The sequence below is a fragment of the Ostrea edulis genome, chromosome 1 (assembly GCF_947568905.1).
Source record: "Ostrea edulis chromosome 1, xbOstEdul1.1, whole genome shotgun sequence".
NCBI lineage: Eukaryota > Metazoa > Mollusca > Bivalvia > Ostreida > Ostreidae > Ostrea > Ostrea edulis.
Window position 1 is genome coordinate 35,073,235 of NC_079164.1, and position 27,600 is coordinate 35,100,834.

The 27,600-nt window shown below is 35.0% G+C and overlaps 3 protein-coding genes across 4 annotated transcripts; all 3 read left to right on the top strand.

The window, feature by feature from the left end:
• The first annotated feature begins 8,075 nt into the window (after positions 1-8,075).
• On the top strand, positions 8,076-13,695 carry LOC125658368 (prostaglandin E2 receptor EP4 subtype-like). The gene is made up of 2 exons (XM_048889610.2): positions 8,076-8,861; positions 11,639-13,695. The coding sequence occupies exons 1-2, from the start codon at positions 8,100-8,102 to the stop codon at positions 11,876-11,878; spliced, it is 1,002 nt and encodes a 333-aa protein (XP_048745567.2). The 5' UTR covers positions 8,076-8,099; the 3' UTR covers positions 11,879-13,695.
• Positions 13,696-15,215: 1,520 nt separating this feature from the next.
• LOC125658378 (prostaglandin E2 receptor EP4 subtype-like) lies at positions 15,216-17,309 on the top strand. Of its 2 annotated transcripts, XM_048889620.2 has the most exons (3): positions 15,233-16,015; positions 16,273-16,353; positions 16,443-17,309. In XM_048889620.2, exons 1-3 carry the CDS (start codon positions 15,254-15,256, stop codon positions 16,539-16,541), a joined length of 942 nt encoding a protein of 313 aa, XP_048745577.2. In that variant the 5' UTR covers positions 15,233-15,253; the 3' UTR covers positions 16,542-17,309. The 2 variants fall into 2 exon arrangements, with proteins under 2 accessions (XP_048745572.2, XP_048745577.2); XM_048889615.2 differs by having other exon boundaries at positions 15,216-16,015; positions 16,273-17,309.
• An 8,755-nt stretch (positions 17,310-26,064) lies between these two features.
• On the top strand, positions 26,065-27,600 carry LOC130049447 (zinc finger protein 862-like). The gene has a single exon (XM_056147055.1). It carries the CDS (start codon positions 26,133-26,135, stop codon positions 27,000-27,002), a length of 870 nt encoding a protein of 289 aa, XP_056003030.1. The 5' UTR covers positions 26,065-26,132; the 3' UTR covers positions 27,003-27,600.

The window sequence follows — 27,600 nt, forward strand, 5'->3', positions numbered from 1 at the left end:
CAATATATTGAGAACCCTTTGCTTGACAGACATCAAACAGTACACTGGTGTATATTCAGGAGAAGATTACTCCTATTGATTTTGAGGTCAAAGGTCAAGGGTCAAACTGGACATAGTAATATACTGTCCACTCAATATCTTGATAACCCTTTTACTTGACAGACGTCAAACTTAGTACACTGGTACATCTTCAGGAAAGGATGACCGATATTGATTTTGAGGTCAAAAGTCAATAGTTGAACTGGACATAGTAATATATTGTCTCCTATATTTTAAGAATTATTTGCTTGATTGACACGTACCAAACTTGGTACACTGGTACAGCATAAGGAGTAGATGACCCCTATTGAATTTTAGGTCACATGGTCAATTCACTCTTGACATAGGAAGATATTGTCTGCTCAATATTTTGAATTGATGATAATACTATCAATTAAATGAGGTGTATGTATAACCCTTTTCAATTTTGCACCATGGGGGCATATGTGTTTTACAAACATATCTTGTTATTTCTTCAGGTGGGCATATATCTACATGCTACCAATATTATATCGCATCGAGAGACCGATTCAATCGAGTTATGGCTTTTCAGAATATGTATATGTAACGCTATTGTGGATCCATGGTTATATATTGTGCTCAGGAAAGAGTCCCTGTGCAGAATAGTTTTATTTTATCGCAAATGCAGAGGGACACGGGATACACAGGATGTGGATGATCCTGGATTAAACGAAAAAGATACGTTGCTTCGTCAATAGAACTCAGCTGTTCTCTTGATTATATAATTGATAGAGAACATTGATTTGTTATGGTATGTCAAACAATTTCACATTCTAATTGTACTGATTAATGTGGCTATTAGTTTTTAGCGAGCTCGTGAACATTTAGAAATACGGTAGGTTACATTGTAACAATACAAGACAATTTTCATAGCATTGCTAAATTCCTCATGAACAATACAAGGCATATCATATCATTGCTAAATTATTCGTAAACAATAAAAGCCACCTCATATCATTTCTAAGTTACTCATGAATAATACAAGGCCCCTCATGAACATTGTAATCAATCAATCAATCAGCGGATTTATGTTCATAAACTGGCACAAAGTAATTTTATTTTTTCTATTAGAAAGGTAATTCAAACATATACATATTTCGAGATAAAGAGAAATGCATAAAAATGAAACATTACAATTAGATTAGTAACTTATCAATTTTATTTTTGAGACACTATTTTCAAATTCTATTTTCTCTTGGGCACATTATACCATCTGCAGACTTCAACACTATGATATTTCAAATACTTGCAAAGCAAATATACTACGTATTTTTAGGCAAAGTCTTGTCCTGTATATTTTATGATTAGGGACTTAAAGATTAAACGTCATTGTACTGCGACCTGTTTGAATTGATTATACAGTGTGTTAAAAACTACTTTTTTCAATAACATTATTTCACTGGTTGACCAGTTTCAGATTTATGTGAATATACAGACTTCACTATTTTATCAAATATATCTAATATACACTATACAAACAATGAAAGGTGAAGATATTGAACAGTGATCAATCTCATAACTCCTATAAACAATACAAAATAGAGAGTTGGGCAAATATTGTGTTGTCTTGAAATTGTACATTTTGATGCTTTTTCAATATTTGCATTAAATAAACCATTTTAACAATGTATTATTTGATGTAAATGATATTTCCGTTCTTGGAATAATTATAAAGTTTTGTTAATGTTAGCTTTGTCGATAGAGTATACAGGAATTGTGCGTTATAGATAACATATAATCACATACAGTGACAGCAGTAATTGTCAGCATGGATAGTCATATCAAACACGTGTTTAGATATGTAATTATGCAATTCTATTTTTTTTATAGGTGTGGTTATCTTTATTTGCAATCATTTCAATGATCTGCTGTCCTTTATCTCGTGTACAGTAATATTTATTTACAATTATCGCCGTATTTGAAATCATTTGTATGTATAACTTATACGGCACCAATTTTGATGCATCAGATGCGCATTTCGACAAATAATGCCTCTTCAGTGATTTTGGAAATCCGAAATTCCAATAAACTTGTAAGAACTAAAAGGAAAACAGAGTGCCAAAGACTGGAGTCTAACTCGTCTAAGGATCAGACCCATACACGTAAGGTGGAGATAACGAACAGTGATCAATCTCATAACTCCTATAAGCAATACAAAATAGAGAGTTGGGCAAACACGGACCCCTGCATATACCAGATAGTTATTAACAGTATTTTGTCCCTCTTGTCATGATCATTTCATATCTTTATCATATTTATAACAACAATTTGATCAAATTTATCATATTTAAAACAACTTCATTTGATGAAAAGTTTTTCTTTTCTAAATTTCACCGGGATATGAAGAGGGGTGATCATGTGATCAAATCGTGTTATTTCATAAATATTATAGTAATTATGAATGAATTCGGTAGCAGTGCAATGTATCTGAGTTATGCGAAACTACATCCGGATTGAATTGAAAGATCAATATAAATGTACATGTATGACATAAACTGTTTTATCTCATACATGTGGTATATATTGCAAGCGAGATAAAGCATTAGCTTTATCACACGCCCGTTTGATAAAACACGTCCGGTCCGAACTACTTTTGACACTGTTCCCGCTTGGATGACATTTTTTCTGTGTTTATGCATATCGACACATGAAATAAAGCCTATAACTTGTTATTCTGTATTTATTTAGAATTTCTTTTATAGCAGAATTAAAATATTGCCCCCACTGACATATAATGCAAGTTAGATCTACGGCTATAAACATGACAACTCGATCAATAACTACTCAAAAATTACCATAAGAAAACAAAAAGATGTCCATACTATTATCATCAACAAGGAATCAACCGCCTACTGGACAGACCTAATCGAAAGTACCTCGACAAGCTGCGGTCCCAAGCATTTACAAGCACAGTCTCTTTTCTTTGGAGCCTAATTAAATGCAATAAATCTCAACAGCTTTCCATCTATTTTAAAACGTGCCTCAGGATTTCCTCTCGCCCTCGACCCTTAGATCCAAAGAAACCAAGTGAATAAAATCCAAATACACAAACACTTTTACTTTTGATTGTAAACTGTTGAACATTCTAATAACGCTGCATCAAAATATTATTTATCGTGACGTGATCATATATTATAAAACAAATCAGTGGCGTAGCTTCCATTGAGGCAACCGAGGCAGCTGCCTCGGTAAAAAAAAAAACAAACACCTTTTACGTTGTTAAAATCTCGATAGCCTCGGTAATATTCAAACCCAAGCTACGCCTATGCAAATTCAATCAGCTGATTCTACCATACTGGGGGTCATCTCAAAATTAAGGAAAAAGAAGACGTATGAGATAAATAGAAGAATTGCGTATTTTGATATTTTGGTTTATCCAACCCGTTGATATGGTGTATTTATTCGTGAGGCAAGCCTCACGAATAAATACACCATATCAACGAGTTGGGTAAACCAAATATCAAAACACGCAATATAGATATCTTCTATATTTTATCAAACCATTTTTATAGAAGTAAGGACGTTTGTAAGCTAACGGATCTAAAGTATACATGCATTTTTAAGACTGTCTACACGAATAAGAATGATGAACTCGATGTACACGATACTGTTGTCATCAAAATTCAATACAAAATAGTTTCGAGGGGATCCGGGTTAGAATAGGTCCTAAATGGAGCGGCACTTCGGACCTTCGCAAAACCCGAGGTCCTGTGTCACAGCAGGTGCGGCACGATGAAGATCCCTCCCTGCTCAAAGCCCGTAAGATATGATAAAATTGTCACGTTATTTCTGTTTAAGGAGATATTTATTGATGAAATATTGTTCTTTTGCCCGCCGTAATTGTTCATGCAAATCAGGGACCCATCTGTGAGAAACACTCCCTGTAGCAAATGCCTGTATTATACGGTTCTGAAGTATGGGGCTTTGAAAACCTCTATGTTGTAGAACGTATATAGTACTGTACATTTAAAATTTTTAAAACATGTATTCAGTTCAAAAAGTTCCATGCCAGCGTAGATGGTCTATGGCGAAACAGGTCGCTTCTCTCTAAATATTTTAGTATACTGAAGAATGATTACATATTGGGCCAAACTGTTTTCATGTCAAGAAAATTAAATTGTATATGTTTTGTATAAACATCTATTTAAATTACATAATGATGGAATTTTAACAAAGCCATGGTTAGATTGTATACAAAAAAATCTTAATATGTGTGGTCTGTCTTATATATGGCAAGAACAAGGTCTCAGTAAAGGATAAATTCTATTATTAAACAAACATTACAAGACCAGTTTATACAAAAATGGTCCAGTTGACTTAATTAACTCTTCAAAATGGCAATTGTACAGAATCTTTAAACAAACATTTGGTTTTGAAAGTTATAATAATAAGCTATCTCCGAAATTCAGAAATATATTTCTAAAATTTCGTACAACAAATCATCGATTAGCAATGGAGGTTGGGAGATGGCATGGAATACCACTCTATGAGAGACTTTGTTCACTATATAATAATAACCCAATTGCAGATGAGTTTCATTATATTTTAGAATGTGAAAAACTGTCTGATGTTAAGAAATTATACCTTGGGAAATATTATTCACATAGATCTAATGTTATCAAATTCAAAGATCTTATGTCAACCCAAAAAGAAAAAATGTTTTTAAAAAAAAAATGATGATACCGTCTGCCCTTCTTGATTACCAGATGTGTATTTACTTTTTGTTTTTATTCTTCTTAATATAATGTACCTCTGACCAGTGTTATTTATTCTCACTGAAGAGACATTATTTGTCGAAATGCGCATCTGGTGCATCAAAATTGGTACAGTATAAGTTTTACATAATGACTCCTGGGTCGAGGCCTCTGCTGGTGGACTGTTAGTCCCCGAGGGTCTCTACAGCCCAGTAGCTAAGTACTTCGTTACTAGCTTGAAAATACGGATGAATATTTAATTGCTGTGATAAAATTTAGAAATTCATTTCAAAATTAAGGATGATATCCCTCATGGAAAGCTCTTATCCTTAGACGAATTTGACTCCACTTTTTGGCACTCTGTTTTCCCCTAAAATAGCTCTAGCAAGTTTATCGTTATTTCGGATTTCAAACATTTCGGTTGAGCATCACTGAAGAGACATTTGTCGAAATGCGCATCTGGTGTATCAAAATTGGTACCGTATAAGTTTTACATTATGTACATATAGTCTTACTGTTCCTCGTGTACCATTAATGGTTTGAGAGAATAGTCTAAAAACTGAACACTTTGATGTGTGCGACAGAGGACGTTTCAAAATGTTTCCGTTTTATAAAGTTATAGAAGAAAATGAACAATTTCGGCGGGTTAGAACAATGTTTCATTAATGAATTTAACCTGAAACTCAATGGATAATTTACTATAAATGTCACTTGTATGATTGAATACATAATCTTTCGTGAATTGAAATGTGTATACGCATATGAATACGTGTTACACATTATTATAATGTATGATACATGTACTCAACTTTATGACAAAAGGGATGATTTCAACTTCTTCATCGTCACGATTCTATATATATGTAGCAATATACCATTATCACCTGCATATGGTGTTTACATCTCTCAACTGATTGGTGTGACCGGTCAACAGGGGATGCTTATTCCTCCTAGGCACCTAATCCCATCTCTGGTATATCTAGGGGTCTGTTTGCCCAACTCTCTATTTTGTAGATATATATATAATATTGCTCAATAGCGATTATTCTGTGTGTGTATAATTTAAATCAAGCATAGAAAAGAACTGGAGGCAGATTTTGAGGAATGCAAAAAGAAAAATTAATAGAATTAAATAGTCAAATATTAACAACTTATGTATAATACTGGATGCCTTTCATTGTACAGTTAGAAAACTGTTCAAATCAGCTTGTACCAGCAGTAGAGAGAGAGAGAGAGAGAGAGACTTCCTTTGATGGGAGCTGTTTTTCCATGTTAAAAAAAATTGTGGAATTTGGATTTATTTAACTTTTTCCAAAACTTGTGTATCGTGAGTAGTGTTCAACCAAGTTCACTCCAGTCTACCTGTGGACCAGGCACCTGCTGTACAGTGTTTCAATATTACAATGGCCACAAAGGATACAATAACTGGTAAACACAATGCCAAACAACATACAATGGTTAAGGGAAGATTGTCATTGTCATCTGTTCCAGCAGAGGTCAAAGCGGAGGTAGTATCTACCAAGCCAGCTACCAAGCAGAGAAGGATTTCTTCTGCAGGAGACAACGAAAATTCAGAGACTGACAATATTAAAGTTACTCTTAGCTCCATCCAAGAGACCCTTATGAAACTTGTGACCAAAGAGGATATCAAAGATATTGTGAAGAGCGTAATTGTGGAGGTAAAAGAGGAACTAAAGAATGAGATGAAAGAGGAGATTAAGGAGATGAAGGAGGAGATTATGGAAGAACTTAAAACAGACTTGGAGGTTCACAAAGCTCAGCATGGTGAGGACCTGTCCAAGATCAGACAGCAGTTATCAGACAAAATGGACTGCTTAATGATGGACAATGACACTAACAAGGAAAATGTGACGCAGCTGAAAAAAAGGATCAGGAGTCTAGAAAAGCAACTAAAGGATACCGATAGTCTTGCAAATGCAGCAATTAGTATGGCAAACTTTAACCAACAGTATTCTCAAAAAACAATATCAAGATTCTAAGATGGCCGGAACATCAGGGTCAGAATCTGAAAGAGGAACTCTGCACATTGGTGGCTGGGAAAACAGGGGTAAATTTAGACGAGCGAGACATTTCGGCAATTCACCGCATCCCCTTCAGCAACAAGAATCAACCAAGGCCAGTAATTATGAAATTCGTAAGTAGTGATGTGAGAAGAGCGGTCATTACAAAAAGAGAAAAGTTGAAGGACAACTTCATTATGGTAGATCACGTTACCAACATGAATGCAAAACTGTTGCAAAAGCTGAGATCGGAAGAGAGAGAACACATGGTGGACAGTGCGTGGTTTTTCAACGGTCATGTCTTTGCGTTAGATAAGACCGGAAAAAGACACAAAATGGATGTGTTAGATGATATTGACAGAAGACTTAGAGTATGAACACTGATCACTTTATATAGGAACATAACAGGAGGAGCCTTGTGATGGACAAGTGTGACATTTGGCTAAAGGCAAGGTATGCCTAAAAAACTTAAAATTTCATCATTATTATTATTATCTGTATTTGTGTTTCAAAGTGTGTAAGTATGAGTGTATGCATGAGTTTTTGTATGGAAGATATTGTATGCATGTGTGTGATTTTGTGTGTGAGATCATCTATGTAGATGCAATTGTAAATGTCTAAAAATAAAGCATGGAAAAAAAACTTGTGTATAATACTGGATGCCTTTCATTGTACAGTTAGAAAACTGTTCAAATCAGCTTGTACCAGCAGTGGAGAGAGAGAGAGAGAGAGAGAGAGAGAGAGAGAGAGAGAGAATTCCTTTTTCAACAACCGTCTGTCTGTATATCTCGAGACAGTGAGAATCAGAGAGGAGAGAAAAGGAATGCTATTCATTTTTTCATTTTCAACGTCTTCGAAATGGGTGGTTCTATTACCTCTTTTATCCCATCCGTTTCCTCTAATAATGATAAGAACTTCTACCTATTGTAGTTTGGAATTTTAACAAGCTGTCCCAATGATCTTGTCATTTAATAGTTACGGGACGTTTAGTACTCAATTTAGTACTTGATTCGAAAGCGAGACGAAGTCCACTTATGCTTGAGCAAAATCATCCTTCTTCTTTAAATGAAATGACACTTTAATTTATAGCATTCGTATCCTAACTTCGACCTTTGATATCAATTATTTATCATAGCTTCATTTTTATCTACAACAGTCAGTGAACCCATCAACATTACTAATGAATTAGTTCACCTCTAAAAACTTGCCATTGTGTCTGATTCAGGGCTATATTAACTAATCACGTTCTTCCGGGTTACCTTTATCTAGAAATTTATATCAATATAGCTTGTGTCCAAATTCAATTGTAAATGTTCTTTTAAACATGGAGGGAAACATGACTGGAAACTACGAGTTTGTTATGTGTCAAAGAAATGATACGGCCACTACCTGGGTACCAGCCTTTCTAGAATATAGCTTTGGAACAATAGGAAATGTCATCGCGCTCGTTCTTCTATGGATCAATCGCCGTGAACACCAATGGAGTTCCTTCTACAAGTTGTTCACCGGTCTAGCAATAACTGATTTCTTAGGGATCTTTCTTACTTATCCATTTGTACTTCACTGGTACGCCTCGAAATTCACGTGGTGTTACACGAGGCCCTTGTGTGAGTTTGTTTCTTTCACGTTTGTTAATGCTCATTTATCTGGGGCTTTACTTATCTGTGCAATGTCTGTTGACCGATTCATGCATCTAAAGTATTCTGCGGGCTATGAAACCTCAAGTCAGCACTACACGCTAATTCTAGTAGGAATATGGATCACTTCCAGTTCAATAGCGTCATTGCACATACTTGGTGTAGGAAAAACCAAGCTCTACTTCCCTGGATCTTGGTGTTACTTTGATTTTGTAGGAAACACTACGGGAATCCGCATAATGTCGTACTTCTACTCCACGATTGGTTTCATTATCATACTTGTTACAATCACAACGAACGTCAACACAATATACCGAATCTGCAGAGACCCAGAACTAAGAGTGAACCTTCTGGATGGCAATCGCGTTTCCGGATTTTATGATTCCCATGTCATGATTTTCTTAACTGCTGTTACCGTTTTCTTTGTCATTTTATGGACCCCTCTTGTTGTGAGTAAACTTATCTTTATTCATCAGAAACTTTTAGTCTATGTCAGTTCAAGTAAAAATCATTCAAAGCTAGAAATAACACCTTTCTAACTGTGGATTGTATTTTAGAACGGTGTCCCTTGGTTTAATAATAAGTACTCTGACGTTGATATTAAAAATATACTCGAGTTCCTCCTTGACGATATCTACTTCGTCTTCAGTGATCAATTCTTCGACCAGTATGCGATACCCATGTGCACAAATTGTGCTCCCTTATTAGGGGACTTGTACATTTATTTATATTCTTATGAAGCAAAATTTATTCATAACCATCTATATCAGAAACAATCTCTCGATACACGAGACCATGTTCTGGGTATAATCAATTTTGAAATCGAGACAGGCTGCAAAGAAAAAAATTGATGTTACAAGGATTTGGACAGTCTCGTTTAAAGTTGGCATTTCGTAAACTCTATGGTCGTTATAAAGAACTAGTTTATCAATACAGTCTGTCATTGGGTCAAATGCTGTCTGGTGTGTTTCATACGAATAGTCAGGCTGTTGTTAATACAATTATTCTGACTACAAATTACCCCCATTTACCTGCTCAAGATATTGGGCTAACGGCGGATGTGATCGGGGATGTTTACTCCTTCTAAGCACCTGATCCCATCTTAGGTGTTTCCAAAGACCCGTGATTGCCCAACTCTTAATTTTGAATTTTCATTTCAACTATACGTTATATTCACTTTTCATGAAAGGTGAAGATACCAAACAGCGCTTAATCTAAAAATAATCCTTTCAAGAATACAATATGGAAAATATGGACCCTTGGGCATATCAGAGGTTGGATCAGGTGATAAGGAGGAGTAAGCACCCCTATTGACCTGCCACACCCGTCGTGAGCTCTCTATCTTGTTAAAGTACGTGGAGTAATACGTAGTCGAAGTCAGTCGTAAAGATTGTTAATTTGCCGTTAACATACAATGTTCAATAAAATATTCAAATATGACTCCGACATGGAGGACTCTATGGTGTCTTTTACTTCGAGTCCACTGGAATATATCAAATCGACATCTGAAAATGAGTATTGCTAATAGACAAAACGTCATCCATGTATCTAAATGTTGAAAGGACATAACAAGAGAGTTTTTCTTTGTGTAGAAGCTTTTGAATAAATTCTGCCTAACAAGAATACGAAGTATTAAGTTTACTCGTAAGAAATAAAGATTCTTATGAGTATTTATATCATATAAAATCAAACATCTTTGTAAAATATCTAAAATTCCTTCTTTATATACAAATTGTGTCATTGTGCAGTACTTTTACTTTTGATCTTAGCCACACTTTAAATCAAACAGAAAACATTTGGCAGAAATCCAACGTACAATAACTTCCAGGGCGGAGCTTAGCTGTACAATAACTTCCACGGAACCGTACTTCAATTTCCGAACTATGACTATAGCTAGAAAACAACAATTTAAAAAAAAAAAAAAACAATGATGAAATCATAAGAAATGCAACATATACACAATTTTAGCATAATTGATGTGTTAAACTAACACACAAAGTGGGAGATCCAGGATTTCCGAAAAAAGGGGGAACGTAATAGCCAAACTACTCAGCCAATTTAGATGCTAAATCTGGAGTTTTACTCACATTATTTCTGATTTCAGTATAATCTGTTTTATGGATTGATTGATTGATGTTTTCCGCTACGCTCAACAATTTTATTGGTGGAAGAGAGAATCCAGATACAATGTACCTGGGAAGAGACCACCGACCTTCCGAAAGTAAACTGGAAAACTTTCTCACTTACCGGTGCGAGCGGGATTCGAATCGGCGCCGACATAGGTGAGACGCCGTGTGATTTTGAGCGCAATGCTTTAAGGCGCCGACATAGGTGAGACGCCGTGTGATTTTGAGCGCAATGCTTTAACCACTCGGCCACGGAGGCCCCTTTTTATTTTAACGTTATCACCTATATGCCATGCAGTAATGTTTTGTAGATGTGCGGCGAAAAAAAAGGAGGTGGGGGGGGGGGTCTCAATTCGACACTCACGCATCAATAGATTCTGTACAACAACGGTGATGCTTCTCAACTGCAAAAAGCATGTGGTGTATGTAGCTAAAGTCTGTGAAATACTTATTATGCACAATCAACGATCCGCGCTTTTTTCTTTATTCATTACCATGCATATGAAAGGTGATGATAACGAACAGTGATAAAACTCCTGTAAGCAATACAAAATAGAGCGTTGGGTAAACACAAACCCCTGGATATACGAGAAGTGGGATCAGGGGCCTAGGAGGAGTAAGCATCCCCTGTAGACCGACGCATCCGTCGTGAGCCCTATATCTTGATCAGGTAAACAGAGTGAATATACGAGACATAATATACTCCAAATCATTTTGAACCTCCATAACGTCAGTTTCACTGATCTCCATGTCAAATCTTTTGTCAACTCTAGACTTGTGACGTCATATCGCGAGCAAGTTTGCATTGGTGTTATGAATATTTATGACACAGGACATTTACAGTTCTCTCTTTCGTTTGTATAAGGTTTATTGTATAGAGGAGCGTGACAGTCTCGTCACTGTGCGACTCAACTGCCACCCCTCTCTGTACAATGAATTCCATACAACCGAAAGAGAGTACTGTAGACATAATATACCAATCAGCAGAGGGATTTCAGAGCAAATAACATTTTTGTTGAACGATTCCTACCTTGACTGTCGCTTCAGATACGACAACTAAAGCAAAAGTTACTTGACATTTCTGATTTTTATTTCTTCAGGTGGACATATATCTACATGCTACCAATATTATATCGCATCGAGAGACCGATGCAATCGAGTTGTGGCTTTGTCGGATGTGTATCTGTAACGCTATTGTGGATCCATGGTTATATATTGTGCTCAGGAAAGAGTCCCTGCGCAGAATAGTTTTATTTTATCGCAGATGCAGAGGGACACGGGATACTCAGGACGTGGATGATCCTGGATTCAAGGAAATAGATACGTTACTTCGTCAATAGTACTTAGCTGTTTTCTTGATTATACAATTGATAGAGAATATTGATTTGTTATGGAATAGCGAATAGTTTCACTTTCTATTATGCACTGATTAATGTTGGTCAATTTTAATCGGCTCTTAGGATATGGTATATAAATACGAATATAGCGATTATTTGAATTGATTATAAGCATATCATCATATTTTCATGTAGATGATATATCAAGTAAAAAGAATGAATCAAAACAGCAATTTAGCTCATGAACATTACAAAATATCGTAGCTGATGAAATATACAGGACACTTCATATCATTGCTAAATCACTCATGAACAATACAAGGCACCTCATGCCACTGCTAAGTTACTCGTGAACAATACAAGGCACTTCATGTCATTGCTAAATCACTCATGAACAATACAAGGCACCTCATGCCACTGCTAAGTTACTCGTGAACAATACAAGGCACTTCATGTCATTGCTAAGCTACTCGTGAACAATACAAGGCACCTCATGTCATTGCTAAGTTACTCATGAACAATACAAGGCACTTCATGTCATTGCTAAGCTACTCGTGAACAATACAAGGCACCTCATGTCATTGCTAAGTTACTCATGAACAATACAAGGCACTTCATGTCATTGCTACATGTAAGTTACTCATGAACAATACAAGGCACTTCATGTCATTGCTAAGTGACTCATGAACAATACAAGGCACTTCATGTCATTGCTAAGTGACTCGTGAACAATACAAGGCACTTCATGTCATTGCTAAGTTACTCATGAACAATACAAGGCACCTCATGCCATTGCTAAGTTACTCGTGAACAATACAAGGCACTTCATGCCACTGCTAAGTTACTCATGAACAATGCAAGGCACCTCATGCCATTGCTAAGTTACTCATGAACAATATAAGGCGCCTCATGTCATTGCTAAGTTACTCATGAACAATACAAGGCACTTCATGTCATTGCTAAGTCACTCATGAACAAGGCACTTCATGTCATTGCTAAGTCACTCATGAACAATACAAGGGACCTCGCTGCGTTGGTGAATTACTCGTGTACAATACAAGACAGCTCATGAACATAAAAAAAATCAATCAATCAGCGGATTTATGTTCATAAACAACCACAAAAGTAAATATATTTCTTAGCATCAGAACGTTCTTCAAACCTATACACATTTGGAGATAAATAGAAATGCACAAAACCGGAACAATACAATCAAATAAGTAATGAAACTCGTCATCAATTTCATTTTGAGGCACAATTTACAAATTCTATTTTCTCTTGGTTACATTATACTACCTGCAAACTTCAACACGTGATATATTTCAAATACCCGCAAGGCAAATATTTCAAGTACGTTTTAGGCAAAGTATTGTCCTGTATATTTCATGATTAGGGACTTAAAGATTAAACATGTCATTGTATTACCACCACTGTGTTAAACATGTGACCAGATTCACATTTATGTGAAAATACAGACTTCACTATCTTACAAAAAAAAGAACCCCCTCCCTTTATTTCAGGGGTATTGATTGGTGGCCGATGACGCCCCATCTTTGACACCTTTAACTTATCTTTGGTATTGTAATGTAACCAATTTGTATTGTAAAATGCTACGTTTTATGAGTGAAATTGTTCTTATAGTGTTGTTGTTTGATTATGTAATATTGCATAATTTTTCTGTCATTTATTTTGCTGCATAAATTACCATTCCTAGTCCTTATAAATGTGTTATTTTGCTATTTCTCAAGACTGTGTGTATAGGTGTCAAACTGGGCACCATCCTAGCAGGTTTCTATGAATAAATCTAATGTACATTATGAAACAATATGTTGTTGTCTTGAAATTTTACATAACTTTTGTTGCTTTTTTAAAATGGTTGTTCAATATTTGCATTAAATACACCGTTTTTCCGAAATAAATATTTGGCATTGTCAACATTGTCAAATGTTTTAACATTTGATGTAAATGATATTTTCGTTTTTAGAATAATTACAAAGTTTTCTTAATGTTACCTTTGCAGACAGAGTATATAAAAATTGTGCGTTATAGATAACATAGAATCACATGCAGTGACAGTAGTAATTACCAGCATGGGTAGTCATATCAAACACGTGTTTAGATATGTAATTATGCAGATCGTTTGTTTTTCAGATGCGGTTAACTTCGTTTGCAATCATTCAATGATATACTGTCCTTTATCTCGTGTGCTGTTATATCCTTTATATACTTATCGCCGTATGTCAAATTATTTGTATAGTTATTAACAGTTTTTGTCCTTCTTGTCAAGACATGATAAATTCATATCTATATCGTATCTAAAACAACAACAATTTGATAAAATTTATCATATATAAAACAACTTCATTTGATAAAAATAAATTGCAATTTTTCTCAATTTCACTGGGTTATGAAGAGGGGTGATCATGTGATCAAATATTGTAAAGTCAATTATTTTATAAATATTATCGTTATCATGAATGCGTGATAAATCAGAACGATGCAATGTATCTGAATTATGAAGCGAAACTTCGTCCGTATTGAATTGAAAGACCAACATACATGCACATGTATGACATGAACTGGGTTTTTTTATTACCATTTTTATTGAAGTAGGCGGGAATGCTTTAAAGCTACCGGATCTAAAAGAAATGTGGATTTTTAAGACTGTGTACACGAAAAAGAATAATAAAATCGTTGCACATGATATTGTTGTCTTCGAAACTAACTTCAAAATACTCTTATAACGCAACCCTAACACTGGAATATTATGTAATTCTACGAATTGTTGATTTCTAAAACAGAAATTGTTATACAGCATATACTGCTTTGACATCCATTTCGAAGATATGTTTGAGCCATTTCAAAGGAATTCACACGCGGATTTTTATTACAAATTACTCCGTTTACATGATCAAGAGATAGAAATCAAGGTCGGTGTGACCGGTTGACAGGGAATGTTTACTTCTCCTAGACACCTGCTCCCACCGCTAGTATATCCAGGGATCCGTGTTTGCAGAACTCTTAATTTTGTATTTCTAACAGAAGCTATGGGGTTGATCACTGTTCGTTATCCTCACCTTTTCATACATAGAATAACAAATCTTGCCTCTTCGCTAGTTACCTAGGTACCAAGAAGAGTGCATGTAGATGCACGTTAAATCCACTCATGACATTAATACGCAATTCTAGCTTAATATTATCTCTACAACATTCAGTAAACTAACAAAGACTACAGATAAGTAATTGAGCTACTTAAAACATCTAAAAATGTCTGATTGGATGCTATTACGATCATTATCTCCTTCCGGGTTACTTTTATCTCACAAATTATCTCAATATACACTGCATCTAGATTTCATTGTGAATGCTCTTTTAAAGATGGGGGGAAACATTACTGAAAACTACGCCTTTGACTTATGTTATAGAAATGATACGGCCACGTCCTGGGTACCTGCGAGCTTGGAATACATCTTTGGGACAATGGGTAATGTCATCGCGCTCGTTCTTCTGTGGATCAATCGCCGTGAACACCAATGGAGTTCCTTCTACAAGTTGTTCACCGGCCTGGCAATCACTGATTTCCTGGGGATATTTCTTACTTATCCATTCGTAATGCATAGGTACGCCACGGGATTCACGTGGTGTTATCCGAAGCCTCTTTGTGAATTTGTCTCTTTCACGTTTCTCAATGCTCAGTTATCTGGGGCTTTACTTATCTGTGCAATGTCTGTTGACCGATTTATGCATCTGAAGTATTCTGCAGGCGATGAAACCTCAAGCAAGCGCTACACGCTAATTCTAGTAGGAATATGGATAACCTCCAGCTCAATAGCGTCATTACACATACTTGGTGTTGGGAATACTAATCTGTACTTTCCCGGATCTTGGTGTTACTTTGATTTTGTAAGAAACACTACTGGAAACCGCATTATGTCGTACTTTTATTCCACGATTGGTTTCATTATCATACTTGTTATAATCACGACGAACGTCATTACAATATACCGAATCTGCAGAGACCCAGAACTAAGAGTGAACCTCCTGGACGGCAGTCGTGTTTCCGGATTTTATGATTCCCATGTCATGATTTTCTTAACTGCTGTTACTGTTCTGTTTGTTATTTTATGGACCCCTCTTGTTGTAAGTAACACGTAATTTTGTTCCTTTGGTTTATAATATGAGAAAAGGCGATCAAGATTCTTAGGATTATTTTTATCCAAAAAAGGCAGACATCTGTATATCTGTGTTAATATAAATTCAAAACTAGATTTCAAGATATAAATCAGAATTCTTATGTATTTGATGATAAACAAAATATAGAAAATTAGAAGATACATTTTCAGAACAAGGTTATTTTATTAATACGAGTTTTAATATGGTGGGTTTTTTTTCTGTAGGTGGACATCTTTTTACATGCTACCAATATCAGAACACAACATGAGAACGATGCAGTAGAGTTATGGCTTTTCAGAATGTCTGTATGTAACGCTATTGTGGATCCGTGGTTATATATTGTGCTCAGGAGAGAGTCCCTGCGGAAAATAATTTTGTTTTATCGCAATTGTAGAAAAGTGCCGACGTCTCAACAGTTAGACGAACCTGGATTGGACGAAACGGACGCGTTACTTCAGAGATAAACGTGTTCATTTTCACTATTGCAGATTAATACATTATATACAACATGTGGTTCAACCTGAGTCAACAAAATTGGTGTTTTACTTCGTAAATAGAACTTGACGGTTACCTTACATATACCATCACAGATAAGATGTGACGGAAAATATATATTCACTTTCTTTAGATGCAGAGATGAATCATGAAGTAGAATAGCAAGAAGACAGAACATTACAAGATAACTTAGACTTACGTGCAGTGAAAACAATACTTATATAATCTAATGAAATATGTGTTTAGATGCGACTTAACTTTATATACTGTTTATCTGCAATGCCAATCACACGTTACCTTTTATCTTGTGTCACATTCATCTGCAACCACACTGATCACTGCATTTTATTTTGCATAGTCCTTTCTAGTATGATGTCCTTGGTGTCATGATAAGTTCATATCTTTATTATCTGTAAATCATCTTCATTTTACAAACTTTTAATTTCAATTCAGAAATAAATAGGCATTTCAAACACTTCACTGGTATATGAAGTGAGGCGACCACGTGATGGAATCTTGTGAAACCCAATGGCATTCTCAGCATATTTAATGAGCTACCCCCTTATTCCGTGGCCTAAGGAAGTTTTTTAAATAGTTACTCATCATTTATATAGACATTAGAGACGAACTTAAAAAGTTTTAAATCATATCATTAACCACCCGTCGTACGATGATGACGCGATGACTGTCACATTTCATGTCCAAACAACATACATGTACCATACTTTTTAAACTTGTTCAAAAAATTAAACTGTATACAAGTTTATCACTAATTTGTTTCCATACAGGTTTAAAATTTAGATACCTGTATATGAGTTTGGGCGTAGTAGGTAAGGAGTGCATACATTGAAGGAGTTGGCGCAAAGTTTTGTAAACGGACGAAACTTTACTAGTCTTATGGGGAACGTTTGATTGGGAAGACTCGGGTAACTCTAAATGGATTTATGTTCCTTAGTTAATATGACTTGCCAAGTAGCCTTTGCTTGTTACTTGATAAAGGCAGTGAAAACAGGACAGTGATGTGAATTGAAAAAATGTAATTTATTTTGAAAATGACGAAGTTATATAACAAAATAGCTAGTGGGGGTCAGAATGAGTCGAAAACAAAAATACAAGAACATATGTATCACATAGATATGATTATGCAATCTGACCCCCTACAACACATAATGAAATATTGAAATAGAGCTGCCTGCAATAAAATACGGTGGGTTTTACAAATAAAACAGGCCAGCTCACACATATCAAAGTAGCATAACAAAGGAGAATGTGGATGGTGGGTATCAAATCAATTTTCTTTGTGTACACAAATACTTGAGTAGTCTTTGCACCCCAAGCAAACAAAGAGGAATGACCAAAGCGTCCTAACGGCGCGCTGTGATTGGTCATCCATGTAATAGGCTAAGTACGGGGTCCTAAAACAAAACATTACATCATCTTAAGTTTGCCTGATCGGAAATTTCCACCCAAGACAACGACGATATGAAACATACCAATATGAGGCATCCAAAAAAAAAAAGGGGGGGGGGGCTCAAACAGAAATGGCGTTTGATATGAAAATTGGATCAACGATAGTCTATCTAAATGTGGTAGTTCATTTTGATACCGAGCAGTATTTTATTCCTGTTACATGAATATAATTTTAAATATAAATATTTGTAAGCATTGTAAGATTTATGCTTTGATTCCAGTACATGTAGATTAAGTCAATTTTGGATGTGAATTATATACGGTCTACGTTTGGTTTAATTTTGATGATTTTAAAACTATTTTAGTACATACATGTATCATCATAATCATCTTTCATAGTTTCATGTTGATTTAAGAATATTTTCGAGATGTAGGTAACTTTATCATCATTCAACAAATTTAGTAAATATCGCAATGTAATTCTAACAAAGTTTTGTCAGTTAATCTTATCCTACAATTTCATAGCAAGAGTTCTTTCAAATTTCCATATTATATGGTAACAGTGTTTTACACATCATAATGTGCATATTGTACCAGTAATGAGTATATTATATAAAAGTAATGAGTAAATATGGGTAGGGTTTTATTGCTCATAGCGCGGTGATAAAGTTACGTGTCCACATATGCGTAACTTTTGTATGTGTAGAACATTGTACAGTGTATAAATGTCGTATAGCAAAATATGTGATGTATAGAAGTAGTTGTAAAATGCTAAACCAAATTATTACAATTACAGTTTATGTAGTGTACGTAAAAGGTAAACTGGTGTGTAACGACTTGAAGTGACATTTATATTATAGATCCTAGGTACACGTATACCAAATGTAGCGCCTGGACTATCAAGAATATCCTCTTCAAATTCTCATCGATACAATTTGTATATAAATGATGAGTTAATTTAGTTATCAGTTAAACATTAATTACTTCTAATGAAGTAGGAATTCAACATACGCATGAAGTTTGATTGTGCATGTTCGAGTGTTCGTGTTGTTTAGTTTTCGTTGTAAACGATCAAATACGATATATTATGATGCAATTGGTAATTAATATCTTGTTGATATTATTTATGTAATCTATAATTACTAACAGTGCACAATATGCATCGTAATTTCATGTGGTATGCTTGTACACATTGTTGACAACTTTACCGTATGTTTTATACTGGCCGTTCGCCAACTTTCGATCTCCGATGGATGTTTCAACTTTACTTTTGATATAAGCCATTTCATCAAGGGAATCGATGAAGAATACATTCTGTGTTATATATTTGTGCTAATTGTTAAGCTCGCTTGAATTTTACATGTCATTTGACTAAGAAATTACAAACATTTACTTAGTTTCATTTACAAACTCCTCCATTCGTCTGCATGGATCGCACTGCACGGAATACGATTCAGCGTTCTGATTGGCTGAAAAATAACCGAGCGCCTCCTGGTAGTTTAGGACGCGGTTAGTATTGAAGACAACTGAATCTTTATCAAAAAATGTCAAATTTGCACAACAGGTGCCCGTTTCATTCATCAATAGTATACCCCATGCACATAGCGATCGGAGCAAGATAACTGACGTAACTGGTGATTTACTTCCCCTGGGGACTATCGTTATTTCTGCCTGTTTTATCAGTGAAATATGAGGCGCGTGTGGTACTTTTTAAATAACTTTGTAGAAAATCAAGATATTTCCGCAAAAATGGTTTCATTAGAAAGAAGAATGATGAAATTTGCTATTTCAATCACTTATTAATCCTAAATTTATTTATACATTTTTTTAAATTGCTAATTATTTCAAATTTCATATGAGTGAGATCTTTGGTTTTGTGAAAATCTTCAATTTTCGGTACTATAATGGAATCTGCATCTGGTCAATTTGGTATCCTAGAAGAGCCCGTTAATTACGCTTAACAGATTAAACCAAGTTGATACTCACGGGTGATTAGTGTTTCAGATAATGGCCCGCTAATCTGTCAGGGGTTGTGCGTATTTAGCCTTTCTTCAAAGCAGGGGTAACACATTAAGAAGACTAAATACTGGTTAAAACAAATAAATAAGACTAAAGTCTGACTGGATAATATGACGTTTTAAATCGTGTACACAAATCATACAAAAATCATCCATGTAACTGTTCATTACAATTTTTTTTAGCTGAAACATTTCCTAAATTTTGGTTCCAAAGAAGATGTAGGCCAAATATTAAGGGCGCTAAGTATAGTGATGTTGAATTGCAAGTGTTCAAAATGCTCAAAACGGTAAGAATATCTAGTGACAAACTTAATATGCAGGACAGAACATAAATTTTTGGTCAACGCTTTAGAAGACGGCAATAGAATTTTGGCCTACGCCGTCAGAGCCTTGATATCCTGCTACGGAGGGGACTGTCGTAAATCGTGCCAGAAATATTGCTTCGCGTGTTGGGCCCTTAAAACGAATAATTTGAAATCTTCTGTGTTAAGGAGACATTTTGATGTTCATATGAGTGACCTTGACGGGCATTTACCATGAATTATCTGAATTTCTCTTTAGGACATAAAATTTAAAATAAAATAAAATTTCTAAACTCTACGCAGAAATACGAAATCTCTTAATTGGGTTAATTTACAATAAAGACATTGAATCAAGAAGTCATAGAGTTATGTGTGATGCTTATGAATGTCAAGGAAAGTCCATCTAACAGTTGCGCAAGGCAGGAGGAGGGGAGGGGTTATTGTGTAATATGCGTATTGTAAAATCGATGTGAAATTTTGATACATCTTTTGGATGTGTTAAGTGTTAAACCCGCCGGTGTATGATATGTAGATAGGTGTTTATACAAATATTTACGATTTTCTAGCTGTATAAAGCAAAAAATACGTTGTTGATACGTATTTAGATGTAATTGATATTTCACATTGTGTATTGCGTCATGTTTCTTGAATGACCTATTAAAACACCGTTTTGTTTTTAAAACCTCTTGTTTTGATATCCTGTGCTGATTTTGAGCCGATGAAAAGGGAAAGGACTGAGAAAAATGGGAAATTGTGAAATTCACGACTTTCTTCAAGGTATCACACCGGTAATTATTTTCACTATATATTACTATAGAGGAAAAAAATTCATTAAAAATCAGTTTACAGAATTGATGCCGAATAACGCAGTCAGAAACGTTCTATGTTACCTATCTCGTCTGCCGACACCAGAAAAACACCACCCTACGCGGCATTTTCGAAAATAAATTACCCGCAAGCAAGACTACCCTCAAATCCACGTGTTTTTCACATGTGTGTAAACAGCCGGAGTACACCTCAGGAAGTAGCCTCAGCTACCAACAGCAAATAGTTCCTTTGTATACACTTGGTTATTTCTACAAATTACACAAAATTTCCTAATCAGGGGTGCAAAAATTAAGAGAAAAGAAGAATAGGAAATGAGAAAAATCGCGCAAGGAAAAAAATATTTCTTTAAATATAATGGAACTACAATTGACTAAGTTCATTTTGATTGGACAATTACCGGTGTGATACCTATAAAACCAGGCAGCATTGAATTATTTTGCTATTTCTAGTGTAGCAGGGCCCCTACTGGGCAGTCTGCACTTTAAATCTTCACCATCGTCGTCGTATTTGGCGGAGATTGTATCCCAGCATTCGAGGGAAGAGCAAAAAGAAATTAGAAGAAATTTATTTAGAGAAGATGGAAAGGAGAAATGTAAGAAAAATTTTAAGACTAATTTAGTGAGAAGTTTTTATAAGTTCTAATATTATGTATTAGATATATTTATTGATTAGACCGGTGTTCCTCCAACTCCAAGATTCCACCAAGTGTTGATTTTTGGTGATAATAGTGACAAAACACTGGAGTTATGAATCAAAGTTAGGTTGAAACTAATCAAATCACAGTTTAAGATGTGAGGTGAGAGAGAGAAATTTATATTTCATGATTTGGGGAATATTTATTCACTTTCCACCAAATCCTCCGAAACATCCATCCTTATTCCTTTTATAGAGAACCGCCATATGATGTGTATATTATGGAAGTTTAATGCAATTTAGTTTAGTTTTATGTTAATAAATTGTTGAAAAGATCATATTTGCCTCTATTTTTATATCGTGATATGGTCTGGAGGTACCGGAAGCTAAAGCTAGACGGACCCAGTACTTTTCAAGTACGCAAATTCTCAGTGTCTGTACTGTGACGCAGGGTGACGGTTATGATGTCATAGGAAGAGTCTATTTTATTATATTAGGGGTGTTTAGATTGAATATGTCCACCCTGTTACTGTCACTCATGTTACCATTAAAATTGTAACAGCAGGGACGTTTATGGTAACAGTAGGGAAAATTGAAACTTATGTATGATGAAACATGTTTTAAAATAAATAAATGAATTATATATTTATAGGCAATGAAAATTGAATTTCATTCATTAAAAATGCATGTGATTTAAAAAAAAAATAATAATAGTGGTTTGTGTTTGAAATATTTCCAATTTTATACACAATTATGGTAGCAGTAGGGAAAATTGAAACTTATTTATGATGAAACATGTTTCAAAATAAAATGAATGAATTATATCTTTATAGGCAATAAAAAATTATTTCACTCGTTAAAATGCATGTAAATCTTTCAAATAGCGGTTAGTGTTTGAAATATTACTATTGATATACGCATATTTGGTAACAGTAGGGACAAAATATGTAACATGGGGACATTGTACAAATGTATTTCAACAAAGCTGGTATTTGTGCACATTTTAGAATTTAAAAATATTCTTTTATGAACATTTCAAAGTTATCCAACACAGAAAACCATTTGTAAAACCAAATTCAATGTAATGGATTTCACTTGTTGAATAATAGTTTGGGTAAGAGGGTGAACATAAATGATATCATATTTACAGAAATAATATTCTTTCTATCTCTTTCATAATAGATTGATTAGGATTCTCTCTCTCTCTCATGAAATTTATTTCAATTCATTTCTCTGACTAGATCACACCATGCCTTTATCGGCGTCTGAAAAGCAGAGACGCTACAGGGAAAGAAGAGACAATGATCCAGTGCGCCGTGCAGAGTATCAAAACAAAGAGAGACAAAAGAACAGAGATGATTTATTAAATGGGAAAAAGAAACTCATTGAACAAATGACAGATCGAGAAAAGCGTCACCAAATAAAGTATGGAAGAAACGAAAACGAATCCAAAGAGAACGAGTAAGGGTGCAGCAGGAAAGTGCGTCGATGAGCACACCTCCGCAGTCCCCCATTTTAATCCATCAGCCCCAGCGAGCAACTCGTAGGGGAGAGTATAACTCCAGTAAGAAAAGGAGAGAAATAGCCAAATGCAAGGTGAAGATAACGAACAGTGATCAATCTCATAACTCCTACAAGCAATACAAAATAGATAGTTGGGCAAACACGGAGAATGTAGAGACAATGCTCACCTGTTGTCGGAGTTGGAGACACAGAAACGTTTAAATGCTCGATTAAAAAGAAGATTGGAAAGAGAGAGAGAAAAAAGCAAACAATAACCAATCTGACACACCAAGAACAAAAACGAAGAAACTGTTGAGAAATTTTACAAATATGCAACAGAGGAGGAAAGTTAAGAGAACCCCTTTATTCCATTTTGCTTTGAAGGAAGAACTGAAAGAAAAATATAAGAGAGGAAACAATCACACAAAAAACAATATATTGGGGATTGTAAGAAGAAAATAATGAGGAAGTATAAATGCATGCATAGATGAATGAAGGATCTCTGCTCAGGGACTGACACTAACGGCTGTCCGATTGTCCGGGACAACTTAAAACGGTGGTCGGACAACTAAGTTCTGTAGTTTACCTGTCCGATGGGACAACCAAAAATAAATGAAGGGTATCCGTGAAATTTTAAATAAATTCTACGTGAAAAGAGTCCTTAAAGTTTTTGAAGTACATCTCGTCGATAGAAATAATCTGATAATCAATATGGCGTTTTTCTGGTTTTCCCTGATCTAAATTTAGATTGTTCATTAATATCGACCAATCAGCTTCACGGTGTATTTTAATCGCGCCAATCAGATGTCTCTATTGTCGCGTGATTCTTGGAAGTGAACAAACAGATATAGAACACTTTTTCCGAAGTTAAAATTGAATAATTTTTACGAAAAACATGTCCAAAATGAAAAATTATCAATAGGTTATCAAATAATAATTTATTAAAAAGAATTTAAGGGGAATATTCTCTGATTATTTGATCCATTATAGTCTTAAATAAAACATATTACGACGTAAGAAATGACATGTCAGCTTGATGCCAGAAATGAGTGTCATTCAGATCGGGCATCATTTCTACATCATAATCTTTATTAGTTTATAAGTTGAAGACCGTCTGACAGCAGACATGGCCCAACAATTATCGTTGGCAAAGTATTTTAGTGGGGTAAAAGATCGTGAAAAGCGAAAGGCAGATGAAACAGAATCCAAGAAAAAGTATGAAACAAAAAGAAGTCGTGGCTTTGTGAAATCGTGGAAAGAGGAATTTCAATGGATAGAGGACACTGATAAAGGAATGATTTGCAAATATTGCAAAGAATTTAAAGACTTGGCTGGTGAAACAAAGTTTGTAAATGGGAACATTTCATACAGAATTGAAAACATTAGAACACACGATGCATCGGAAAAACATAGAAATTGTGCGGATGCACACTTTGCTGCTCAAAGAAAAGCTGACAATAATGCACAAAATTATCAAGGACCAATGGATCAAGCAATTCGTAAACTTGGTGAAAAAAACAAAACTCTTATTTCATACATGTTCAACACCGCATATTGTGTGTTAAAACAGGAGTTGCCATTTACGCTTTACTCCACAATGCTACAATTACAGATCAAAAATGGTTCGGATCTGATCAGATTGCAAAGTTATCAGTCAGAGAGGGCATGTGCCAGGTAAAAAATAAAATAGTAATATATTGTGAGCCTAAATGCAAGAAAAAATAATCTTTCCAATTTAATTTTAATTAATTTCCTTTCTTCCAGACTCAAAATGGGCCTTATATTCTAAAAATAAATGGATGTTAACCTGAGTAAAGTAAAAATAGAAATTCTGATAAAAACAAATGTTCCAACCACCCCCCCCCCCTTTTCCCATTTCAATTTGAAGTCAAAAGGTCTGTACTCCTTGCCAAAACTAGTGACTAGTCTAGTTATTTTAGAAAAAGGATATTATTCTTTTCATTTAATTATTGTTTTGAACCATAACAAACTGATGTTTTACGTTTATGATAATTGATGTTGTCTATTGATTTAAGAAAATTGTAGTTGATATTAATGATCTTGGTTCCCATAGTTGACTTTTATAATGATTAATAATTTTGAAGTCTTCAGTCCCCTTAGGCTTTGCTTTCAAACTACGATATTGTAATTTTGATTTTAAGGTTTGCCCCTTACATATCTGATGCCATTAGAGAACCGATTCGATAGAAGATCGCCAACTGTAAAGCACTGTCTATAATGTATGATGGCGCGACTGATTGCAGCGTCAGTGAAGTAGAAATTGTTTACTGTAGGATGCTTGACAATGGATATCCGAAAGATTTTTTTGTTGGTCTTGAAGAGCTTGAGCATGCTCATGCCGATGGAGTATTTTCAGCAATTGACAAAGCTATGACTGATAATGTTAGTATTCATTGGAAAGAAAAGTTAGTAGGTGCTGGCTCAGATGGCGCTAGTGTCAATTTAGGAGTAAATAATAGTGTAGCCACAAGGTTAAGCAACGGGAAGCCATATGTTTTGAATGTCCATTGTGTAGCACATAGGCTGGAGTTAGGCATTTTGAATGCACTCAAATCTAACCAAAATCTCATTACTGTTCAAGACATGCTTAAAAAGATATACAAGCATTACCACTACTCCCCTAAAGCTTTAAGGGAGCTGAGGAATATAGCTGAGTCACTTGAAGAAAAGGTTTTAAAACCAACCAATTTAAAGGGTACAAGATGGGTTCCCCATATTTCTAAAGCTATGAAGTATTTGGTGAAGGATTACACCGTTCTGTTAGCTCATTTTGAACATGTGTCACAATCGAAGACAACACCAGAGGTTGTTGGTAGAGGTACATTCATATCAAACAAACTGAAAGATTACAGACTCCTTCAGTTCCTCTTTTTTATGGATGATCTTCTAGAAATCATCAGTGATTTGAGCTTACATTTTCAGAAAGACGGCACAACATGCATTGATTTTCTTGATACCCTAGAAACAGCTGTTCTTAATCTGTTGCAACTTAGGCAGCAGCCTGGTGCAAAACTTCAAGGTTTTCTTGACAGCATAACTGTTCAAAACAACAAAGGGTTATACAAAAACACTGAACTTAAATACTACAGTCCTCAGTTTGACTACACTACGTTACAATCAGTCATTGACATAGTTGTTGATAGAATTTCTGGAAGGTTGGAAAATCCTAACGATCCTACAAAATCTATCCTCCAAGCTGCTCAGATTTTTGATACAAAAGACTGGCCAAACGACAGACAGCAACTAGCTGTGTATGGTACCCAACAACTTCAGCAGCTTAGTGACCATTTTCAGGTCTTTCTTGACAATATTGGTTGTGATAGGAACCAGCTGCTGCCAGAATGGGTGCACGTTAAAGCTCACATTGGCAATAGACTTATTAACAATGTCAACCTTCCAAAGATTAACACTTTATTTGTTCAACAACCTGATCAGTACAAAAACATTTTGATGTCAATAGAAATTGTATTGGTTTTGCCAATAAGTAGTTCTATATGTGAGAGAGGGTTCTCTGCTCTTAAGCGAATCAAATCTGACTGGAGGTCTAACTTGACAACAGACACGATGAATCACTTGCTACTAGCATCAATTGAAGGGCCCTCTCTTGATGAATACAATTCAGAAAGGGCAGTCCATCTTTGGTGGACAGGTGGACAACGACAAAGACGCCCACAATTTGCACCTGGTCCTAACATGGTGGAGGTGGAGGAAGACCAGCTTCTGAACTTTTTGTTAAATGTTTAACTTTACATAAAATTTGCAAAAGCTATAATGACTTTCACCTTGACTTTAAAGTTAAAGAAAAAGAAATTATTGGATTCACATATTTGACTTAAATCAATATGAAATTACAATATTAGCATATAGTGTTTTACATAAAATAAGTCAATATAAAAGTCTACTGGTACTATTTTTATTTTTTTATTAGACACAAAAATAATTTTTATTAGACACAAAAATACAGTAAGTCACTGTGCAATTTGCTGCAGATCTGGAAGTACATAAATATGGCTCAACTTCTGTCTGTAACTTACTAAGTGTTCTGCCTGCAAACATTAACTTAAAGGTAAAAATGTATATACATAGATTGCTGTCTGAGTGACAGGAGTTTTGAAACCATTCAATACATTATTATTAATTAATGATTTCACATGGAGATCACAAGAAAACCAGGGTAACACTATTAATAAAAAAACACTCATGAGAATGCAATGCATATACATTACAGTTTTTTGTTGGTCAGTTTCGAACAAGTACATTTTCCATTCGGACAACCTAAATTTCATGTTAACTTGTCCGAAGGGACAGGTTGGTATTAAAATTAGTGTCAGTCCCTGTCTGC

Excerpts from the sequence above, each read along its gene's own strand:
- LOC125658378 (XM_048889615.2), top strand. The coding sequence starts at position 15,254 with ATGGGGGGAAACATTACTGAAAACTACGCCTTTGACTTATGTTATAGA. Across the intron at positions 16,016-16,272 it reads TTTTATGGACCCCTCTTGTT|GTGGACATCTTTTTACATGC; the intron begins GTAAGTAACACG and ends TTTTTTCTGTAG.
- LOC125658368 (XM_048889610.2), top strand. The coding sequence starts at position 8,100 with ATGGAGGGAAACATGACTGGAAACTACGAGTTTGTTATGTGTCAAAGA. Across the intron at positions 8,862-11,638 it reads TTTTATGGACCCCTCTTGTT|GTGGACATATATCTACATGC; the intron begins GTGAGTAAACTT and ends TTATTTCTTCAG.
- LOC130049447 (XM_056147055.1), top strand. The coding sequence starts at position 26,133 with ATGGATGATCTTCTAGAAATCATCAGTGATTTGAGCTTACATTTTCAG.